This window comes from Mobula birostris, chromosome 7, assembly GCF_030028105.1.
Source record: "Mobula birostris isolate sMobBir1 chromosome 7, sMobBir1.hap1, whole genome shotgun sequence".
In the NCBI taxonomy this organism is placed as follows: Eukaryota; Metazoa; Chordata; class Chondrichthyes; order Myliobatiformes; family Myliobatidae; genus Mobula; species Mobula birostris.
In genome coordinates this window covers 60,180,474-60,197,775 of record NC_092376.1, presented here as the reverse complement: position 1 = coordinate 60,197,775, position 17,302 = coordinate 60,180,474, and the positions used below count along the sequence as shown (strand labels likewise).

The 17,302-nt window shown below is 42.2% G+C and overlaps 1 protein-coding gene across 1 annotated transcript; it reads left to right on the top strand.

The window, feature by feature from the left end:
• Positions 1 to 46: 46 nt before the first annotated feature.
• mrpl30 (mitochondrial ribosomal protein L30) lies at positions 47 to 16,468 on the top strand. Its single transcript, XM_072263290.1, has 5 exons — positions 47 to 227; positions 2,353 to 2,436; positions 12,786 to 12,932; positions 16,111 to 16,184; positions 16,287 to 16,468. Exons 1-5 carry the CDS (start codon positions 192 to 194, stop codon positions 16,417 to 16,419), a joined length of 474 nt encoding a protein of 157 aa, XP_072119391.1. The 5' UTR covers positions 47 to 191; the 3' UTR covers positions 16,420 to 16,468.
• Positions 16,469 to 17,302: the final 834 nt, after the last annotated feature.

The window sequence follows — 17,302 nt, the reverse complement described above, 5'->3', positions numbered from 1 at the left end:
GGCCGGGAGGCCGTAGGGGTCCACGGGGCGGGGCGGGGCGGGGCGGGACGGGACGGGACGGGACACCCATCTGCCCTCAGTAGTTTCGGCCGACCGGCGTTGCTGTAGATTGACGACACTACGCCTGGTCTTTGCCGAGCTGCGTTTCCTACTAAATCGGCCTTTAGTTGGCGACCTTCGGCTTTCCAGCGATGGCCGTTCTCTTCAGGAACGTTAACCGACTCACGGTAAGTTTGTTGCGGTCACGACGTACTTCACATTGAGGCCTTCTTCTGCTGTGTGTAATGGAGTCACGGTCCTCCTGCCTGAGTATTTCATGTGTCATTGTATTTTTTTAAATGTATTCGCCAGAGGTATTTACAAAAATAAATGAGGTTTTCCTTCCGTAACTGTTGAGTGGGGGTAAATATGTTCAGTGCCTTAGCGCTTGTACACCCCGTGCTAGTAATTTAGCCAAGGCTTCAGAGTTCCAGCAGCCCATATTCAAATCTGGCCTCGGTAGGGAGTTTGTACGTTTCTCTTTGCGACCACATGGATTTCCCTCGATGCACCGGTTGCATCTTGCTGATTGTTAGAATACTTGTTGCTTGCACAAAAACTGTTACTGGTTGTCTGTTACTATTGACAACATGGTAATTTAAAAGTCAGCACCATTTTCAGAGGCATGCCCTTTGTATTCAAAACATGCTGATCCTACACGCAACATACACAGAATACTGGAGGAACTCGGCAGCATCTATGGAAAAAATGCAGTCGACATTTTGGGCCAGAACCCTTCGGCAGGAGTCCTTTTTTTTCCATAGGTGCTACCTGGCCTGCTCAGTTCCTCCAGCATTTTGTGTGTGTTGCTCGGATTTCCAGCATCTGCAGATTTTCTGTTGTTTGTGATTTGATATTACACGTTTTTGTTGGGTATTGGATCTCTACCACCAGCTTTTGAACTGCCTGGGTATCAGGTGCTTGGGTTTTAGTTGTATGTTAAGTATCCACAGAAAACGTATGGCCTTCTCAAGTTCCGAGAATGAGGTAGTAAAGAACATAGAGCCATGAAATTTGGAGTCATAAGCCAGCAAACGACATTATTAACAGAAGGGCAAGATGCTGCTCATGAAGCCACTTGTGAATGTAGGAAAATGATCTTGTTGGACATTCAAGCACACAATTGCATTTTATTGTCATACACTTATTGAAATATTAAACAAATTCCAAAGCTACTTAAAAAATTTGTGAAGAATTAAGTGTAGGAATTTTGCTCAAATATTGGGGAGATGGTGATATGAAAAACCTGTCATTGGCATATATTTTTTGATAGAGTTATCTGAGAAGGAGGTTAATTTGTGGACCAATGGCTAAATTACCAAACCTGCATAATTTAATATTCAAATGATTGTGCAGGATAGCAACATTTATGAAAAAAATTGGAAAACTGAGGGAGTTTTGATTAGTAAATGTGGTTCAAAGACCAACAGCAGGTAAAATGATAAGAACTCCAACATGGGAGTCTGGGTTGTATATGCACAAATGGGAATGGTTGAAACCCTGTTATAATTTTTCAATTGTCAAACAATTGAGTGGTTCTATTTCTATTAACAATATTGTTTTCTTGCATTCACAAATGGCTTTGTTGACATTGGAACCACTTGGCTCAAGCTCATCAGTACAGTGCTGCAAAATGTTTTAAGTGTCACAAGCAAGGGTTCGTAATGAAATGTCAGGCAGAACTCCATGAATCAGAATAGAGGCAATCTAGCAAAGGGATTTACATAATACTGAGATGATGCGCATAGAGCTAGATTGCGTGGGAACAGTATTTTTTTTCTATAACTGTTCTAAAACTAAAAATTATGTTCACTAGTCCCAGAATGAACACTTTCCTACCAACACTTTAGCACTTGCCCAGTCTCACTTCTAGCTACATATTTCTTAAGAAAACTTTCCTGAACACATTGAAGAATCAGTTGTGAGAGTGGTATTTGGGGATCAATAATTGGTAATTATCATTGTACACAAGTGGCAGGTATGAAACACATTCAGGTTTCAGACATTCGCCTCCATGTAATCCATTGCCAATTTTCCTACAATCATTCTCTTGATTTACTGGATCAGATATCAGATCATGGCTACTGAGCTGGATGGGACCGAATACTATTATTTCAAACATTTAAATTTAAAAAATTTTAACTGTGGTTGATATTATCCACCTTCTATTTAAAATTAAGGCAATTTGTCAACCACTTACTTCTGTGACTTCCATTTATTTGGAATGTTCCATGGACCCCAGGAAGCTAACATTACATTTCATTTGTTGCATGAAGTAAATTAATTACTTCAAAACTTACTTTGTTTTTCCAGAACTTAGTGGAAATAAAAGCTGTTCTATCACCATGGCCTGGATTCAAACGATTGAAGTTTACAAAATCTCGTATTCCAGCAAAGGTGAGAGCATGGTTTCCACTTTTTATATCCTGCATATAAATGAGATTTATTAACTACCTGTTAAACTGCAGTCTTCCTTAGATGGTATAAACATCTTGCAGAGCTGCACAAATGTGGTCAATTTTTTTTGTTACTTGACAGACCTGTTTTATATCGGAACCTTGTCTTAGTTTTCTTTCACATCAATTGTCTTATGTCGATTGGTTTATAAGCAGATCTTGTATAGATATATTGGTAAGGAAGAAATCAGAATGCTTTAAGTGGATGGAATTCATTTTAGGACTTTGAGGTCAGGAAAGATGTTGGATAAGTGCTTGAATCTTGAAATCAATACTTTTGGTAAGGAAAACATTGAAGGATTGGGGTGAGGGGAGTAAGGTTCTCCCACCCCACCAGTTTTATAAAATGTGTACTTCCTGTTGTCCACTGTATACCACCTGTATAAATCTCTTAGGAAGAGTATTAAGCCATAATTAATAATGAGACATTAAATAAATCAATGATTAACATTGTATCTGTGTGCATATATGCAAATATGAAAACATTTACTTTATATGAAGCACAGTATACATGAATTAGCACTTGGAAAACTATATGCTCTCAATGTTTGAGGGGGTGCATTTGATAAGCAACTTTGGCAACAAACTTTTGTTATCAGTTTCATAACCACAAAGAATGGTGGAAATGGTATCAAACTCAAAGTAAGTACTATGTTCTCTAGTGGCTGGTAGATGTATATTTATAATCTGGGTATACAGTGGGTTGAGTATACAGACATAATTTAAGACAAAACTTTTAGAAATGTGATTTTGTTAAGGACAGGACTAGCAGCTCAACAGTCCTGGGTTTCATTGTTTTAGATGTGATGGTGGGATGTGTAAAAGAGGTGGAGGAGTTGCACTACTGAAAACAGAATGTCACATCAGTACAAGTGTCCCCCGCTTTTCGAACGTTCGCTTTACAAAACCTCACTGTTACGAAAGAAGCAACACACATAAAAGTTGCTGGTGAACGCAGCAGGCCAGGCAGCATCTGTTGGAAGAGGTGCAGTCGACGTTTCAGGCCGAGACCCTTCGTCAGGACTAACTGAAGGAAGAGTGAGTAAGGGATTTGAAAGTTGGAGGGGGAGGGGGAGATCCAAAATGATAGGAGAAGACAGGAGGGGGAGGGATGGAGCCAAGAGCTGGACAGGTGATAGGCAAAAGGGATATGAGAGGATCATGGGACAGGAGGTCCGGGAAGAAAGACAAGGGGGGAGGGGACCCAGAGGATGGGCAAGGGGTATATTCAGAGGGAGAAAAAGGAGAGTGAGAGAAAGAATGTGTGTATAAAAATAAGTAACAGATGGGGTACGAGGGGGAGGTGGGCAGTAGCGGAAGTTAGAGAAGTCGATGTTCATGCCATCAGGTTGGAGGCTACCCAGACGGAATATAAGGTGTTGTTCCTCCAACCTGAGTGTGGCTTCATCTTTACAATAGAGGAGGCCGTGGATAGACATGTCAGAATGGGAATGGGATGTGGAATTAAAATGTGTGGCCACTGGGAGATCCTGCTTTCTCTGGCGGACAGAGTGTAGATGTTCAGCAAAGCGGTCTCCCATTCTGCGTCGGGTCTCGCCAATATATACAAGGCCACATCGGGAGCACCGGACGCAGTATATCACCCCAGTTGACTCACAGGTGAAGTGTTGCCTCACCTGGAAGGACTGTTTGGGGCCCTGAATGGTGGTAAGGGAGGAAGTGTAAGGGCATGTGTAGCACTTGTTCCGCTTACACAGATAAGTGCCAGGAGGGAGATCAGTGGGGAGGGATGGGGGGGACGAATGGACAAGGGAGTTGCGTAGGGAGCGATCCCTGCAGAATGCGGGGGGGGGGGGGGAGGGAAAGATGTGCTTAGTGGTGGGATCCCATTGGAGGTGGCGGAAATTACAGAGAATAATATGTTGGACCCGGAGGCTGGTGGGGTGGTAGGTGAGGACCAGGGGAACCCTATTCCTAGTGGGGTGATGGGAGGATGGAGTGAGAGCAGATGTACGTGAAATGGGGGAGATGCGTTTAAGAGCAGAGTTGATAGTGGAGGAAGGGAAGCCCCTTTCTTTAAAAAAGGAAGACATCTCCCTCATCCTAGAATGAAAAGCCTCATCCTGAGAGTAGATGCGGCGGAGACGGAGGAATTGCGAGAAGGGGATGGCGATTTTGCAAGAGACAGGGTGAGAAGAGGAATAGTCCAGATAGCTGTGAGAGTCAGTAGGCTTATAGTAGACATCAGTGGATAAGCTGTCTCCAGAGACAGAGACGGAAAGATCTAGAAAGGGGAGGGAGGTGTCGGAAATGGACCAGGTAAACTTGAGGGCAGGGTGAAAGTTGGAGGCAAAGTTAATAAAGTCAACGAGTTCTGCATGCGTGCAGGAAGCAGCGCCAATGCAGTCGTCGATGTAGCGAAGGAAAAATGGAGGACAGATACCAGAATAGGCATGAAACATAGATTGTTCCACAAAGCCAACAAAAAGGCAGGCATAGCTAGGACCCATACGGGTGCCCATAGCTACACCTTTAGTTTGGAGGAAGTGGGAGGAGCCAAAGGAGAAATTATTAAGAGTAAGGACTTATTCCGCTAGACGGAGCAGAGTGGTGGTAGAGGGGAACTGATTAGGTCTGGAATCCAAAAAGAAGTGTAGAGCTTTGAGACCTTCCTGATGGGGGATGGAAGTACATAAGGACTGGACATCCATGGTGAAAATAAAGCGGTGGGGGCCAGGGAACTTAAAATCATCGAAAAGTTTAAGAGCGTGAGAAGTGTCACGAACATAGGTCGGAAGAGATTGAACAAGGGGTGATAAAACCGTGTCGAGGTATGCAGAAACGAGTTTGGTGGGGCAGGAGCAAGCTGAGACAATAGGTCGGCCAGGACAGGCAGGTTTGTGGATCTTGGGTAGGAGATAGAAACAGGAAGTGCGAGGTGTGGGAACTATAAGGTTGGTAGCAGTGGATGGGAGATCCCCTGAGCGGATAAAGTCGGTGATGGTGTGGGAGACAATGGCCTGGTGCTCCTTAGTGGGGTCACGATCGGGGGGTAAATAAGAGGAGGTATCCGCGAGTTGTCGCTGTGCCTCGGCAAGGTAGAGGTCAGTACGCCAGACTACAACAGCACCCCCCTTATCGGCGGGTTTAATAATAAGGTTAGGATTAGTGCGGAGGGAGTGGAGAGCAGAGCGTTCCGAAGGAGTGAGGTTGGAATGGGGACAAGGTGCGGTGAAGTCGAGACGGTTGATGTCCTGTCGGCAGTTAGCAATAAAGGGATCCAGAGCAGGCAGAAGACCAGAGTGGGGTGTCCATGAAGAAGAGGAGGGTTGAAGATGGGAGAAGGGGTCATCGGTGGGGGTGGAAGAGTCCTTACCGAAGAAGTAGGCTCGGAGACGGCGGAAGAAAAGTTCCGCATCATGGCGAACACGGAACTCGCTGAGGTGTGGGCGAAGGGGGACAAACGTGAGGCCCTTACTGAGGACAGAGCGTTCTGCCTCCGACAGTTGAAGGTCGGAGGGGATGGTAAAGACCCGGCACGAATGAGCGCTGGGATCAGAGGGGGGAGGGGGGAGGCTGGGGGTGTCAATGGAGAGGGGAGGGTTGGGGTGAGAGGAAGATGGAGCCTCTGAGGGGACGCTCTGTCCTCAGTAAGGGCCTCACGTTTGTCCCCCTTCGCCCACACCTCAGCGAGTTCCGTGTTCGCCATGATGCGGAACTTTTCTTCCACCGTCTCCGTCTCCGAGCCTACTTCTTCGGTAAGGACTCTTCCACCCCCACCGATGACCCCTTCTCCCATCTTCAACCCTCCTCTGCTTCATGGACACCCCACTCTGGTCTTCTGCCTGCTCTGGATCTCTTTATCGCTAACTGCTGACGGGACATCAACCGTCTCGACTTCACCGCACCTTGTCCCCATTCCAACCTCACTCCTTCGGAACACTCTGCTCTCCACTCCCTCCGCACTAATCCTAACCTTATTATTAAACCAGTTGTTGTAGTCTGGTGTACTGACCTCTACCTTGCCGAGGCACAGCGACAACTTGCGGATACCTCCTCTTATTTACCCCTCGATCGTGACCCCACTAAGGAGCACCAGGCCATTGTCTCCCACACCATCACCGACTTTATCCGCTCAGAGGATCTCCCATCCACTGCTACCAACCTTATAGTTCCCACACCTCGCACTTCCTGTTTCTATCTCCTACCCAAGATCCACAAACCTGCCTGTCCTGGCCGACCTATTGTCTCAGCTTGCTCCTGCCCCACCGAACTCGTTTCTGCATACCTCGACAAGGTTTTATCCCCCTTGTTCAATCTCTTCCGACCTATGTTCATGACACTTCTCACGCTCTTAAACTTTTCGATGATTTTAAGTTCCCTGGCCCCCACCGCTTTATTTTCACCATGGATGTCCAGTCCCTATATACTTCCATCCCCCATCAGGAAGGTCTCAAAGCTCTACGCTTCTTTTTGGATTCCAGACCTAATCAGTTCCCCTCTACCACCACTCTGCTCCGTCTAGCGGAATTAGTCCTTACTCTTAATAATTTCTCCTTTGGCACCTCCCACTTCCTCCAAACTAAAGGTGTAGCTATGGGCACCCGTATGGGTCCTAGCTATGCCTGCCTTTTTGTTGGCTTTGTGGAACAATCTATGTTCCGTGCCTATTCTGGTATCTGTCCCCACCTTTTCTTTCGCTACATAGACGACTGCATTGGCACTGCTTCCTGCAAGCATGCAGAACTCGTTGACTTTATTAACTCTGCCTCCAACTTTCAGCCTGCCCTCAAGTTTACCTGGTCCATTTCCGACACCTCCCTCCCCTTTCTAGATCTTTCTGTCTCTGTAGACAGCTTATCCACTGATGTCTACTATAAGCCTACTGACTCTCACAGCTGTCTGGACTATTCCTCTTCTCACCCTGTCTCTTGCAAAAACGCCATCCCCTTCTCGCAATTCCTCCATCTCTGCCGCATCTGCTCTCAGGATGAGGCTTTTCATTCTAGGACGAGGGAGATGTCTTCCTTTTTTAAAGAAAGGGGCTTCCCTTCCTCCACTATCAACTCTGCTCTTAAACGCATCTCCCCCATTTCACGTACATCTGCTCTCACTCCATCCTCCCGCCACCCCACTAGAAATAGGGTTCCCCTGGTCCTCACCTACCACCCCACCAGCCTCCGGGTCCAACATATTATTCTCCGTAACTTCCGCCATCTCCAACGGGATCCCACTACTAAGCACATCTTTCCCTCCCCCCCCCCCCCGCATTCTGCAGGGATCGCTCCCTACGCAACTCCCTTGTCCATTCGTCCCCCCCATCCCTCCCCACTGATCTCCCTCCTGGCACTTATCCGTGTAAGCGGAACAAGTGCTACACATGCCCTTACACTTCCTCCCTTACCACCATTCAGGGCCCCAAACAGTCCTTCCAGGTGAGGCAACACTTCACCTGTGAGTCGACTGGGGTGATATACTGCGTCCGGTGCTCCCGATGTGGCCTTTTATATATTGGCGAGACCCGACGCAGACTGGGAGACCGCTTTGCTGAACATCTATGCTCTGTCCGCCAGAGAAAGCAGGATCTCCCAGTGGCCACACATTTTAATTCCACATCCCATTCCCATTCTGACATGTCTATCCACGGCCTCCTCTGCTGTAAAGATGAAGCCACACTCAGGTTGGAGGAACAACACCTTATATTCCGTCTGGGTAGCCTCCAACCTGATGGCATGAACATCGACTTCTCTAACTTCCGCTAATGCCCACCTCCCCCTTGTACTCCATCTGTTACTTATTTTTATACACACATTCTTTCTCACTCTCCTTTTTCTCCCTCTGTCCCTCTGAATATACCCCTTGCCCATCCTCTGGGTCCCCTCCCCCCCGTCTTTCTTCCTGGACCTCCTGTCCCATGATCCTCTCATATCCCTTTTGCCTATCACCTGTCCAGCTCTTGGCTCCATCCCTCCCCCTCCTGTCTTCTCCTATCATTTTGGATCTCCCCCTCCCCCTCCAACTTTCAAATCCCTTACTCACTCTTCCTTCAGTTAGTCCTGACGAAGGGTCTGGGCCTGAAACGTCGACTGCACCTCTTCCTACAGATGTTGCCTGGCCTGCTGCGTTCACCAGCAACTTTTATGTGTGTTGCTTGAATTTCTGGCATCTGCAGAATTCCTGTTTCTGTTACGAAAGACCTACATTAGTACCCTGTTTTCACTTTCAGAAGGTGTTTCCACTGTTATGAAAAAAATCAGCGCGCGATATAAGGCAGCGCGCCGCGCACTCTGAGCAGCTGCTCTCCCCTGGATTCGGAACTGCATTCTCGCCAGCATTGCTTTACCATGTGCCTGTGAGCAGCCGTTTGCAAGATGAGTTCTGAGGTATTTGAAGAGCCTGAAAGAGCTCGTAAGGGTGTTATACTTAGCGTAAAACTAGACATAATTAAGCGTTTTGATCGTGGCGAACGAAGTAAGGACTGAGTGAGTTTGGCTTGTGGAAGCTGACGAAGAGTGATGTTGAGGAGGTTTTGGCATCCCATGACCAAGAACTGATAGATGAAGAGCTGATGCAATTGGAAGAGGAAAGGATAACAATCGAAATCAAATGCAGTAGCGAAATGAGTGTGAAGCAATTGCGTGAGATTTTCGCTGCAATGATAAAGTACGACTTTAATTTTGAAAGGGTATGTAGGCTTAGGGTATATTCGCAAGATAGTTTGAGTCCTTACAAAGAACTGTATGATAGAAAAATGCGCGAGGCTCAGCAGTCAAGCAAGCCTTCCACAGCAGACGATGAACCTCGACCTTTGACATCGAGGCGGGCAGTCATAGGAGAAGATGAGCCACCTGCTCTAATGGAAACAGACGATGAGATGACACCCCAGTGTCCCACCACCCCAACCCCTGGGCCACGGACAGATACCGATTCGCAGAGAATGCAACGATAGCTGGGAGGCACACAGCACATCTTTAAGAAAAAAACCGAAATAAACATGCTAATTAATTAGGTGCCGCCCCACACGTAAATGTCGGCCGAGATCAGAGGCGATGCAATCGGCACTGATCTGGGCCAACAATTACGCGCCGGGCAGCACCTAATTAATTAGCATGTTTATTTCGGCTTTTTTCTTAAAGATGTGCTGTGTGCCTCCCGGCTACCGCTGGACCCCTGCGTGCTTCGCAGCAATGTATTGGTCGGTGGTCTGGAGGGTGGGGGCCACTGCACCACCTAAACTCCGACGACTCAGTCTAACACACCATCATCAGTGTGCTCGGCGCTGTCTTCCCGATTCCCATAAGTGATACTACACTGTACATACATTATTTCTACTTTATATAGGCTGTGTATTTTTACGTATTATTTGGTATGATTTGGCAGCTTCATAGCTTAAAGGTTACTGGACAGCGCTTGCGTGAGATTTTCTGCTGAGAGCGCTTGCACGAGATTTTTGCTTTGGCGAACAGTGCCGGCAATGATTGTGGAAAAGTATTTCTACTTTATATAGGCTGTGTATTTATCATATTATTCTTGCTTTTACTATACGTTACTGTTATTTTTGGTTTTATGTGTTATTTGGCATGATTTGGTAGGTTATTTTTGGGTCTGCGAATGCTCACAAAATTTTCCCATATAAATAAATCGTAATTGCTTCTTCGCTTTACGCCATTTCGGCTTACGAACCATTTCATAGGAACGCTCTACCTTCGGATGGCAGGGGAACCCTGTATTAGAGGATGCACATCATAAGAACTGAATGAAGTGTCTCAGCCTGAAACATCCATGTTTATTCTCCCACCCTCATAGATGCTGTCTGATTTGCTGAGTTCCTCCAGCATTTTTATGTGTACTGCTCCAGATTTCCAACATCTGCAGAAACTTGCATTTATTTCTGGGTACTGTACTTCAAAAATGTTGCAGCCTAAAGCCTGATAAGTGTGTTTATGGGTTTACAATCTCAAATCCTTAAAGGGTATCTTTTTATTTTTGATCTTGAGATTTACTGCAATAGTATGAAGGAAGAGGGAATTATATGGAGACAAGAAGTTAAATCAATTCTATTTATAGCCAAGATGATCGTGAACTTGACAATATTTAAAATTGTTCAAAGTAAATTTAATAATGAAGTACACCTGTCACGGTATGCAACCCTGAGATCCATTTTCTTCTGGGCATACTCAAATTCAATAACCATAATAGAATCAATGAAAGATTGTACCAACAGGGTGAACAACCGGTGCGCAAAAGACAACAAAATGTGCAAATACAAAAATGAAGAAAGGAAACAAATAAGCAATAAATATCAAACAGAGTCCTTAAAGGTTAGTCCAAAGATTGCGGAAGCAGTTCAGTGCTGGGGCAAGTGTAGTTATCCCCACTGGTTCAAGAGCCTGATAGTTGAGGGGTGCTAGAAAGTTTGTGGATCCCGGAGAATTTTCTCTATTTCTACATGTATATGACCTAAAATGTTATCAGATCTTCACATAAGTACTAAAACTGGATAAAGAGAACCCAATTAAATAAACAACACAAAAAACTTACTTGTTCATTTATTTATTGAGAAAAATGATCTAATATTACGTGTATTTGTTGGGTAAGGTATGTGAACCCCTAGGGTAATGCCTTCCACAAAAGCTATTTGTTGTCAGGTGTTCCAGTCAATAAGATGAGATTAGAGGTGGTGGGTTGTAGCGGTGTCCTTGTCTATTTAAAAAAAAAAGTGCACAACAGTCAGGTTACTGACTTTCTCAAGAAAGATCTGTTTATGTGCACCATGCCTCAATCAAAACAACTTCCAGAGGACCTTAAAAGAATTGTAGAGGTAGCCTTTTCCAGCTTCATGCACAAAAGCATTTCTAAAGACCTGAGTGTTTATCAGTCCACAGTAAGGGAAACTATCTACAAATGGAGGAAACTTGGTATTTTTGCTAGTCTTCCTAGGAGTGGGCATCCTGCAAAGATCACACCAAGAACACAACATGTAATGATGAAGGAGGTGAAAAAGAACCCAAGGGTAACAGCAAAAGACAAAAGGAAATCTCCAGAACCTGCTGAAGTCTCTGTTCATGTATCCACTATAAGAAAAACACTGGGCAAGAATGGTGTTCATGGAAGGCCACCATGGAGGAAACCACTGCTCTCCAAAAAAAAACATTGCTGCATGTCTCAAGTTTACAAAAGACCAACTGGATGTTCTATAACGCTTCTTGGACAATGTTCTGTGGACAGATGAGACAAAAGTTGGACTTTTGGAAGATACGCACATTGCTGTGTTTGGAGGAAAAAGGGCACTGCACACCAACACCAAAACCTCATCCCAACTGTGAAGCATGGTGGAAGGAGCATTATATTTGGGGTTGCTTTGCTGCCTCGGCCTGGACTGCCTGCAGTAGTTGAGGAACAAGGAATTCAAAATTGTATCAACATTTTACTGGAGAATGTCAGGGTAGCAGTCATTCACTGAAGCTTAATCGAAGTTTGGTAATGCAACAACAATGATCCTAAAGGTGAGTAAATCAACAGAATGGTTTAAAAAGAAAAAGTGTTTTGGAATGGCTGAGTCAAAGTCCTGACCTTAATCCTATAGAAATGTTGTGGAAGGACCTGCAGCTAGCAGTTCATGTGAGGAAGCCCACCAACATCCCAGAGCTGAGGCAGTTTTGTAAGGAGGAATGGCCGAAGATTCCTCCAAGCTGATGTGCAGGACTTATCAACAGTTACCAGAAATGTTTGGTTGAAGTTGTTGCTGTACAAATGGGTCACACCAGTTACTGAAAGCAAAAGTCCACATAATTTTTTTCAAACAAATACAAGTAATATTGGATCATTTTTCTCAATAATAAATTGTATCAGTATAATGTTTTCGTGTCATTTATTTAATTGGGTTCTATTTATCTAGTTGCAGGATGTGTGAAGATCTGATCACATTTTTGGTCATTTACGCAGAAATAGAGAAAATTGCTGATGGAGATTGTGGAGGAGGTGTTGTTGATTAAACAAAGTCTCCTGCCATAGAAGGGTTGGCAATTAAATGATACCTGTGGGAAAACTAGTTGATCATTGCGGAATTTTTTTGTTACAAATATAGTGGGCAGCTTGAAAGAGTAGAACTAGATTCAGTAAAGATTTTCAAAACGGAATTGAATAAATGCTTGAGGGAAATGCTGCAAGTTTATGGGAAAAGAACAAGGGAATGGGATCAGTTTGATTATCACCACAATTTGAGAATACACGCTCATCATCCCAAGTTTGCAATTTAGGTTTGGTTAAGAGTCTTATAACTTACTTGATTTATCTATCCACACTTGTATTTGTCATCATTGGTTATAGATGTTTGAAGTAGGACCAGCAGATCATGAAAAGTATAATGGCGATCCAAACCAGCCACATCAACTGCACATCATTACCAGAATTAAATGTACAAAACGACGTCCATATTGGGAAAAGAAAATTGTTCATGACCTTGGATTGGATAAGGTAAATTATCCTTTACATATGTCTTTTGTATTTGCTTATAATAAGTCTGTGATTTAATACAGTTGTTTTGTTTTCAGTTTTAAACCAATGAAACCTTTTTCGATTTTTGTCCCTTTGGTAGTCCAAACCCATCGTTCTATTGCATCTTTGCTATTTAGCTGCTGGATCCAACCTTTTCCCTCAATGACCTACTTGACCTTTCAGCCCACCCTCCTACAGTATTTCATTGGTTTTCACAAACTATGGTGTGTCTGAATTTGGAGAAAATTAGAAGTGCAGTTTATGACCCTTCTATTAAGTTTGAAAAAATTTGGAGGCCATTTATTCAGCATTTTCATTTGATGTAATTTGATCATTTCCAAACTTGTTTTATTTCTCTGTACTGTTGTTGGAGGGGAATGGAATCGTCGACACTGAGGTTTTCTTCTTTTCCATTTTTAAGTTGTTAGTTTTGCCCAAGTCTTTTAGTTTAGTTTAGTTGTTTTTTTTTTCTTTTGGGATGGGTTTTTTTTTTCTCTTTTTCTTTTTTTTTTGTTTTATATTATCCGTGATCAGTTCTACATGTATGGGAGTTTTGGTAATTTCCACTATTTGGTTTTGCAATTACTCTTTTTTTAAATGTAACAATACATCTCATATTATCTGTATTATTGCTATGTTTTGTTTCTATATTTTGAAATTAATAAAAAGATTGAAAAAAAAGACCTTTCAGCCCTACAGTGGGTCCTTTCTACTTAACATCCTTAAACGACTAATCTGATGGCTGCACAATTTTTTAGTACGTCGTTTCACTCTGATGACGTCAACTTTAAAGCTTCATTCAGCTCTTAATCTTATGATTTTGTATACTTTTACAAAAATATACAAAACAGTAAATATAAAAAAAATTATTTGTAAACTGGTCTAAATATATCCAGTCATTCTCAAACACAAGTGCCTGACACTGATGATTAGCTCTATGATTCCTCCCTGCATAATCTTCATTAGCTGAATCTCAACTGCAGCAATTAGAATAAAAAATAAACTTGGAGATAGAGTCTAACTAGACTTAACTTTGCTTTAAGTTTAATAGCATTCTGTTGGCTTTGCTATTGCCCTATATTGCTAGAATAGTTTGAAATTTTAGGTTCTTCACTCATTCTTGAGCTTTTCCTTCATTTTTCATAGCATGCATTTTGGCTATTTTTCCATGTGCACAATAGTGTAAATTTGTGCATTAAATTGTATGTGCTATTATTCAGACTATTTGCATTTTGTTTAGCTCCTCTTCAGTTCAGTGGAAGAACCCCTTCATTGCTCCACTGAATTTTACTTCAAATGGCTCTTGTAACCACCAATTTATGTAGACAGTCACTTCCTCAAATTTATGGTAGTCAACTATATCCTCCCTGTCTAAAAGAATGTTTACTAGGAAATTTTTAAATGGGTAATCTTGGGTGCACCCGTGAACTATTTTACTTACATTGAAGTGAAACATAATTTTAAACCATAAGACATGGGAGCAGAATTAGGCCATTTGGCCCATCGAGTCTGCTCCACCATTTCATAATGGCTGATCTATTTTTCCACTCAGCCACAATCTCCTGCCTTCACCCCATATCAGTTCATGCCCTGACAAATCAAGAATCGTATCAGCCCCTGCTTTAAACATATGTAAAGACTTGGCCTCCAATGCTGCCCACGGCAACAAATTCGCTACTCACTGGCTAAAGAATTTGCTCACGTATTTCAGTGCACTTTTTTAAAATGGGCCAAATTGCACTGTTACCAGGTACTTCAATAGGGGAAATGCTGGATGAAGTGGAGGCTAGTTATTGAGCTGAGAGGGACAGTTACATTTCAAATCCAGTCTGGAGTTTTGTCCCAAATAATCTTTGTTCAGTTACCCCACAGCTCTACACTTAGGTTTGAACATGATCTTGAGTGATGTCTGTGTGAGTTTGGATGTTCTGTCACTGGCTGGGATTCTTCTGGGTGCTGTTTCATTTCTAAGTTAACTGGCTACTGCAAATTAACCCCTGGTATAGGTTAGTTTTCAGAAGAACTGAATGACAGTTAATAAGCATGCAAGAGAACAAGTTTTACCAGGATAGGTAAATGAAGAGGAGAAAGGAATTGATGGGATTGCTGTATCAGGAGGCTGAAATTTTATCATGTCATAATAACTAAAGAAAAAAAGGCCCCTAACTGTCCCTCTACCCTCATTTTTGAGACTTGTAAATAGTTTTTGACAGTCATGAGCTATCAGGGCATAAGTGGTATACTTGGATGTATATAGTTAATTCTATTTGCTGGGTTTTTCTGTGCATGTGTACCTTCATATTCAGCATTATCACTGGCATTCCTGGTTCTGTTGGAAGTATTAATCAAGTCCATCCTTTTGATCATTTTTTGGCATGACTTTTAATGTTATGGTCCTTGTTCATGGTTAAAATTCATCCGCTAATCCTATATGCATCAAAATAAACATTCATTTGAGATGTCATATCAAAGGGCAAATTGACATTTCTGGCAATAATTAAAACTTGTAACTCAAGAGAAAATGGCAGGAATCTAAACAGAATGATGTAAATTACCTAAATGTAATTGCTGCCCTATTTACTATAGGAGGAAAACATTTTTCAAGGACAAATTTAAGAGGGTGGTCATCTGGAATTCATTGCCACAGAAGGTTGTGGAGGCCAAGTAATTAGGAATTAAGGGTTAGGTAGAGAAGCATGGCTGATTAATAATGACTTATTTAAAGATCACTTTTCATACAAATGTATGAAATTTTGATTGGCCTAATTTTGTTTCTGTAGCTTGTTGCCTTCCACATAACTTAGCACAGATATTGAATATTCTTTTTAAGGATGGTTAACAAAAATATTACTCATGATTGAGTACATGTTAATCTCAAATGGTACAATGCTTTACAGTTACAACACCTTGATTAGGTCTACCCTGCTTAGAAACAGCAAAATATTTTAAAGCTAAAGAGTGGCTGCATTTGTTGCACCAAGGTTTGCATTAAGATTTTGCAGTGATATTGAGAGTAGCTATTAAGATAATGAATGCCATTCAGAGTTCATAGGTAGGTAAGTTTGTTCAATCAGATTTCTAAAAAGACAGTGTCTTAGTTACACTTCAGTTGACTTAGTTACGTATTTTAAGTAACTTCAAAATATCCTCTCACCAGTCAAATCAGCCGCAGATCCATAAGAATATTCCATCAGTTAATAGCAAATTGAAAGTCATCAAGCATCTTATAAGGTATGTGAGCACCTTTTATATTAAACGAAAGCACTTTTTTTCCTTTTGGTGTAAATTTCAATTTTGACTAAGAGTTGGTGACAATGTTTTGTATACTTCCAGAGTGCAACCTCTGAAACTACCACAAGGACTACCGACAGAGCAGGAACTAGCTGACACTTACCTGAAGAGCACTGGGGAATTAATAATAAGACGACACCTTCAACCATTCAAAGAAAAAAGTCATGAATCTTAAATTGCTACTTATCCTTGTACATGAAATAAATGTTAGATTATTTCTAAAATTGAAGTTTGCTACAATATTTCATAGAAATCTAAATCTCACACTGTACATCTGCTTAACAGCTATCTGGGGAGCTGGTGGAAAAGGAAGACAGGATAAAATCATATTTAAGAATGGTTTTGGAAAATGTCAGAAATGGACAATACATTTATTGTCCTACCCTAATCTCAGTACAACAAAAAAAACAGGATTTACTTTCAACTCTCTATTTACATGCCTTTCAGCTTTCACATTTCTAGTTTCTCTGCTTTGATAAATTTTCCCTACCATAATTAGTCCCTACTTTCATATTTGTATCTTCCAGACACAATTATTCTGCTTTTTACCCATCTCTTCTGTCACTTGAACGTATTCTGTTCTCCTCTTGATTACAGGTTAGTGTTTCTTGCCTGCTTTTAGATTTAAGCTTGTCCATCTGTAATATCTATCCATTCCAATAAAGTTAATTGTCTTGAAACATGTACTCTCCACAGGAGCTACTCCAGAAAGGTTATACTGTATTAGTACTTTTGAACCTCTGCACTAGTTTGCTTTACTACAACCAAAATTTCATTTGGACAGTAACCTACTCCTTCAGCTATTAAACCTTGTTCCAAATGATCATTGTAACCTTAATTTTTCTGAAACAGGTCACTTCGTTCCATTCAGTTAAACCTTCACAAATCAATTCATTTAAAAAAAAATCAGGAAGTTTAAAGTGCAGACAAATAACATTCTGGCTAGGACAACTTGGCAAATGGTGGAATTGAATAATCACGCTTTAAAGATTGAGAAAGTAACAGATGGAAATTGAGTTAAATCAGGACAGAAAAAAAATGGTACAAGTCCACAATTC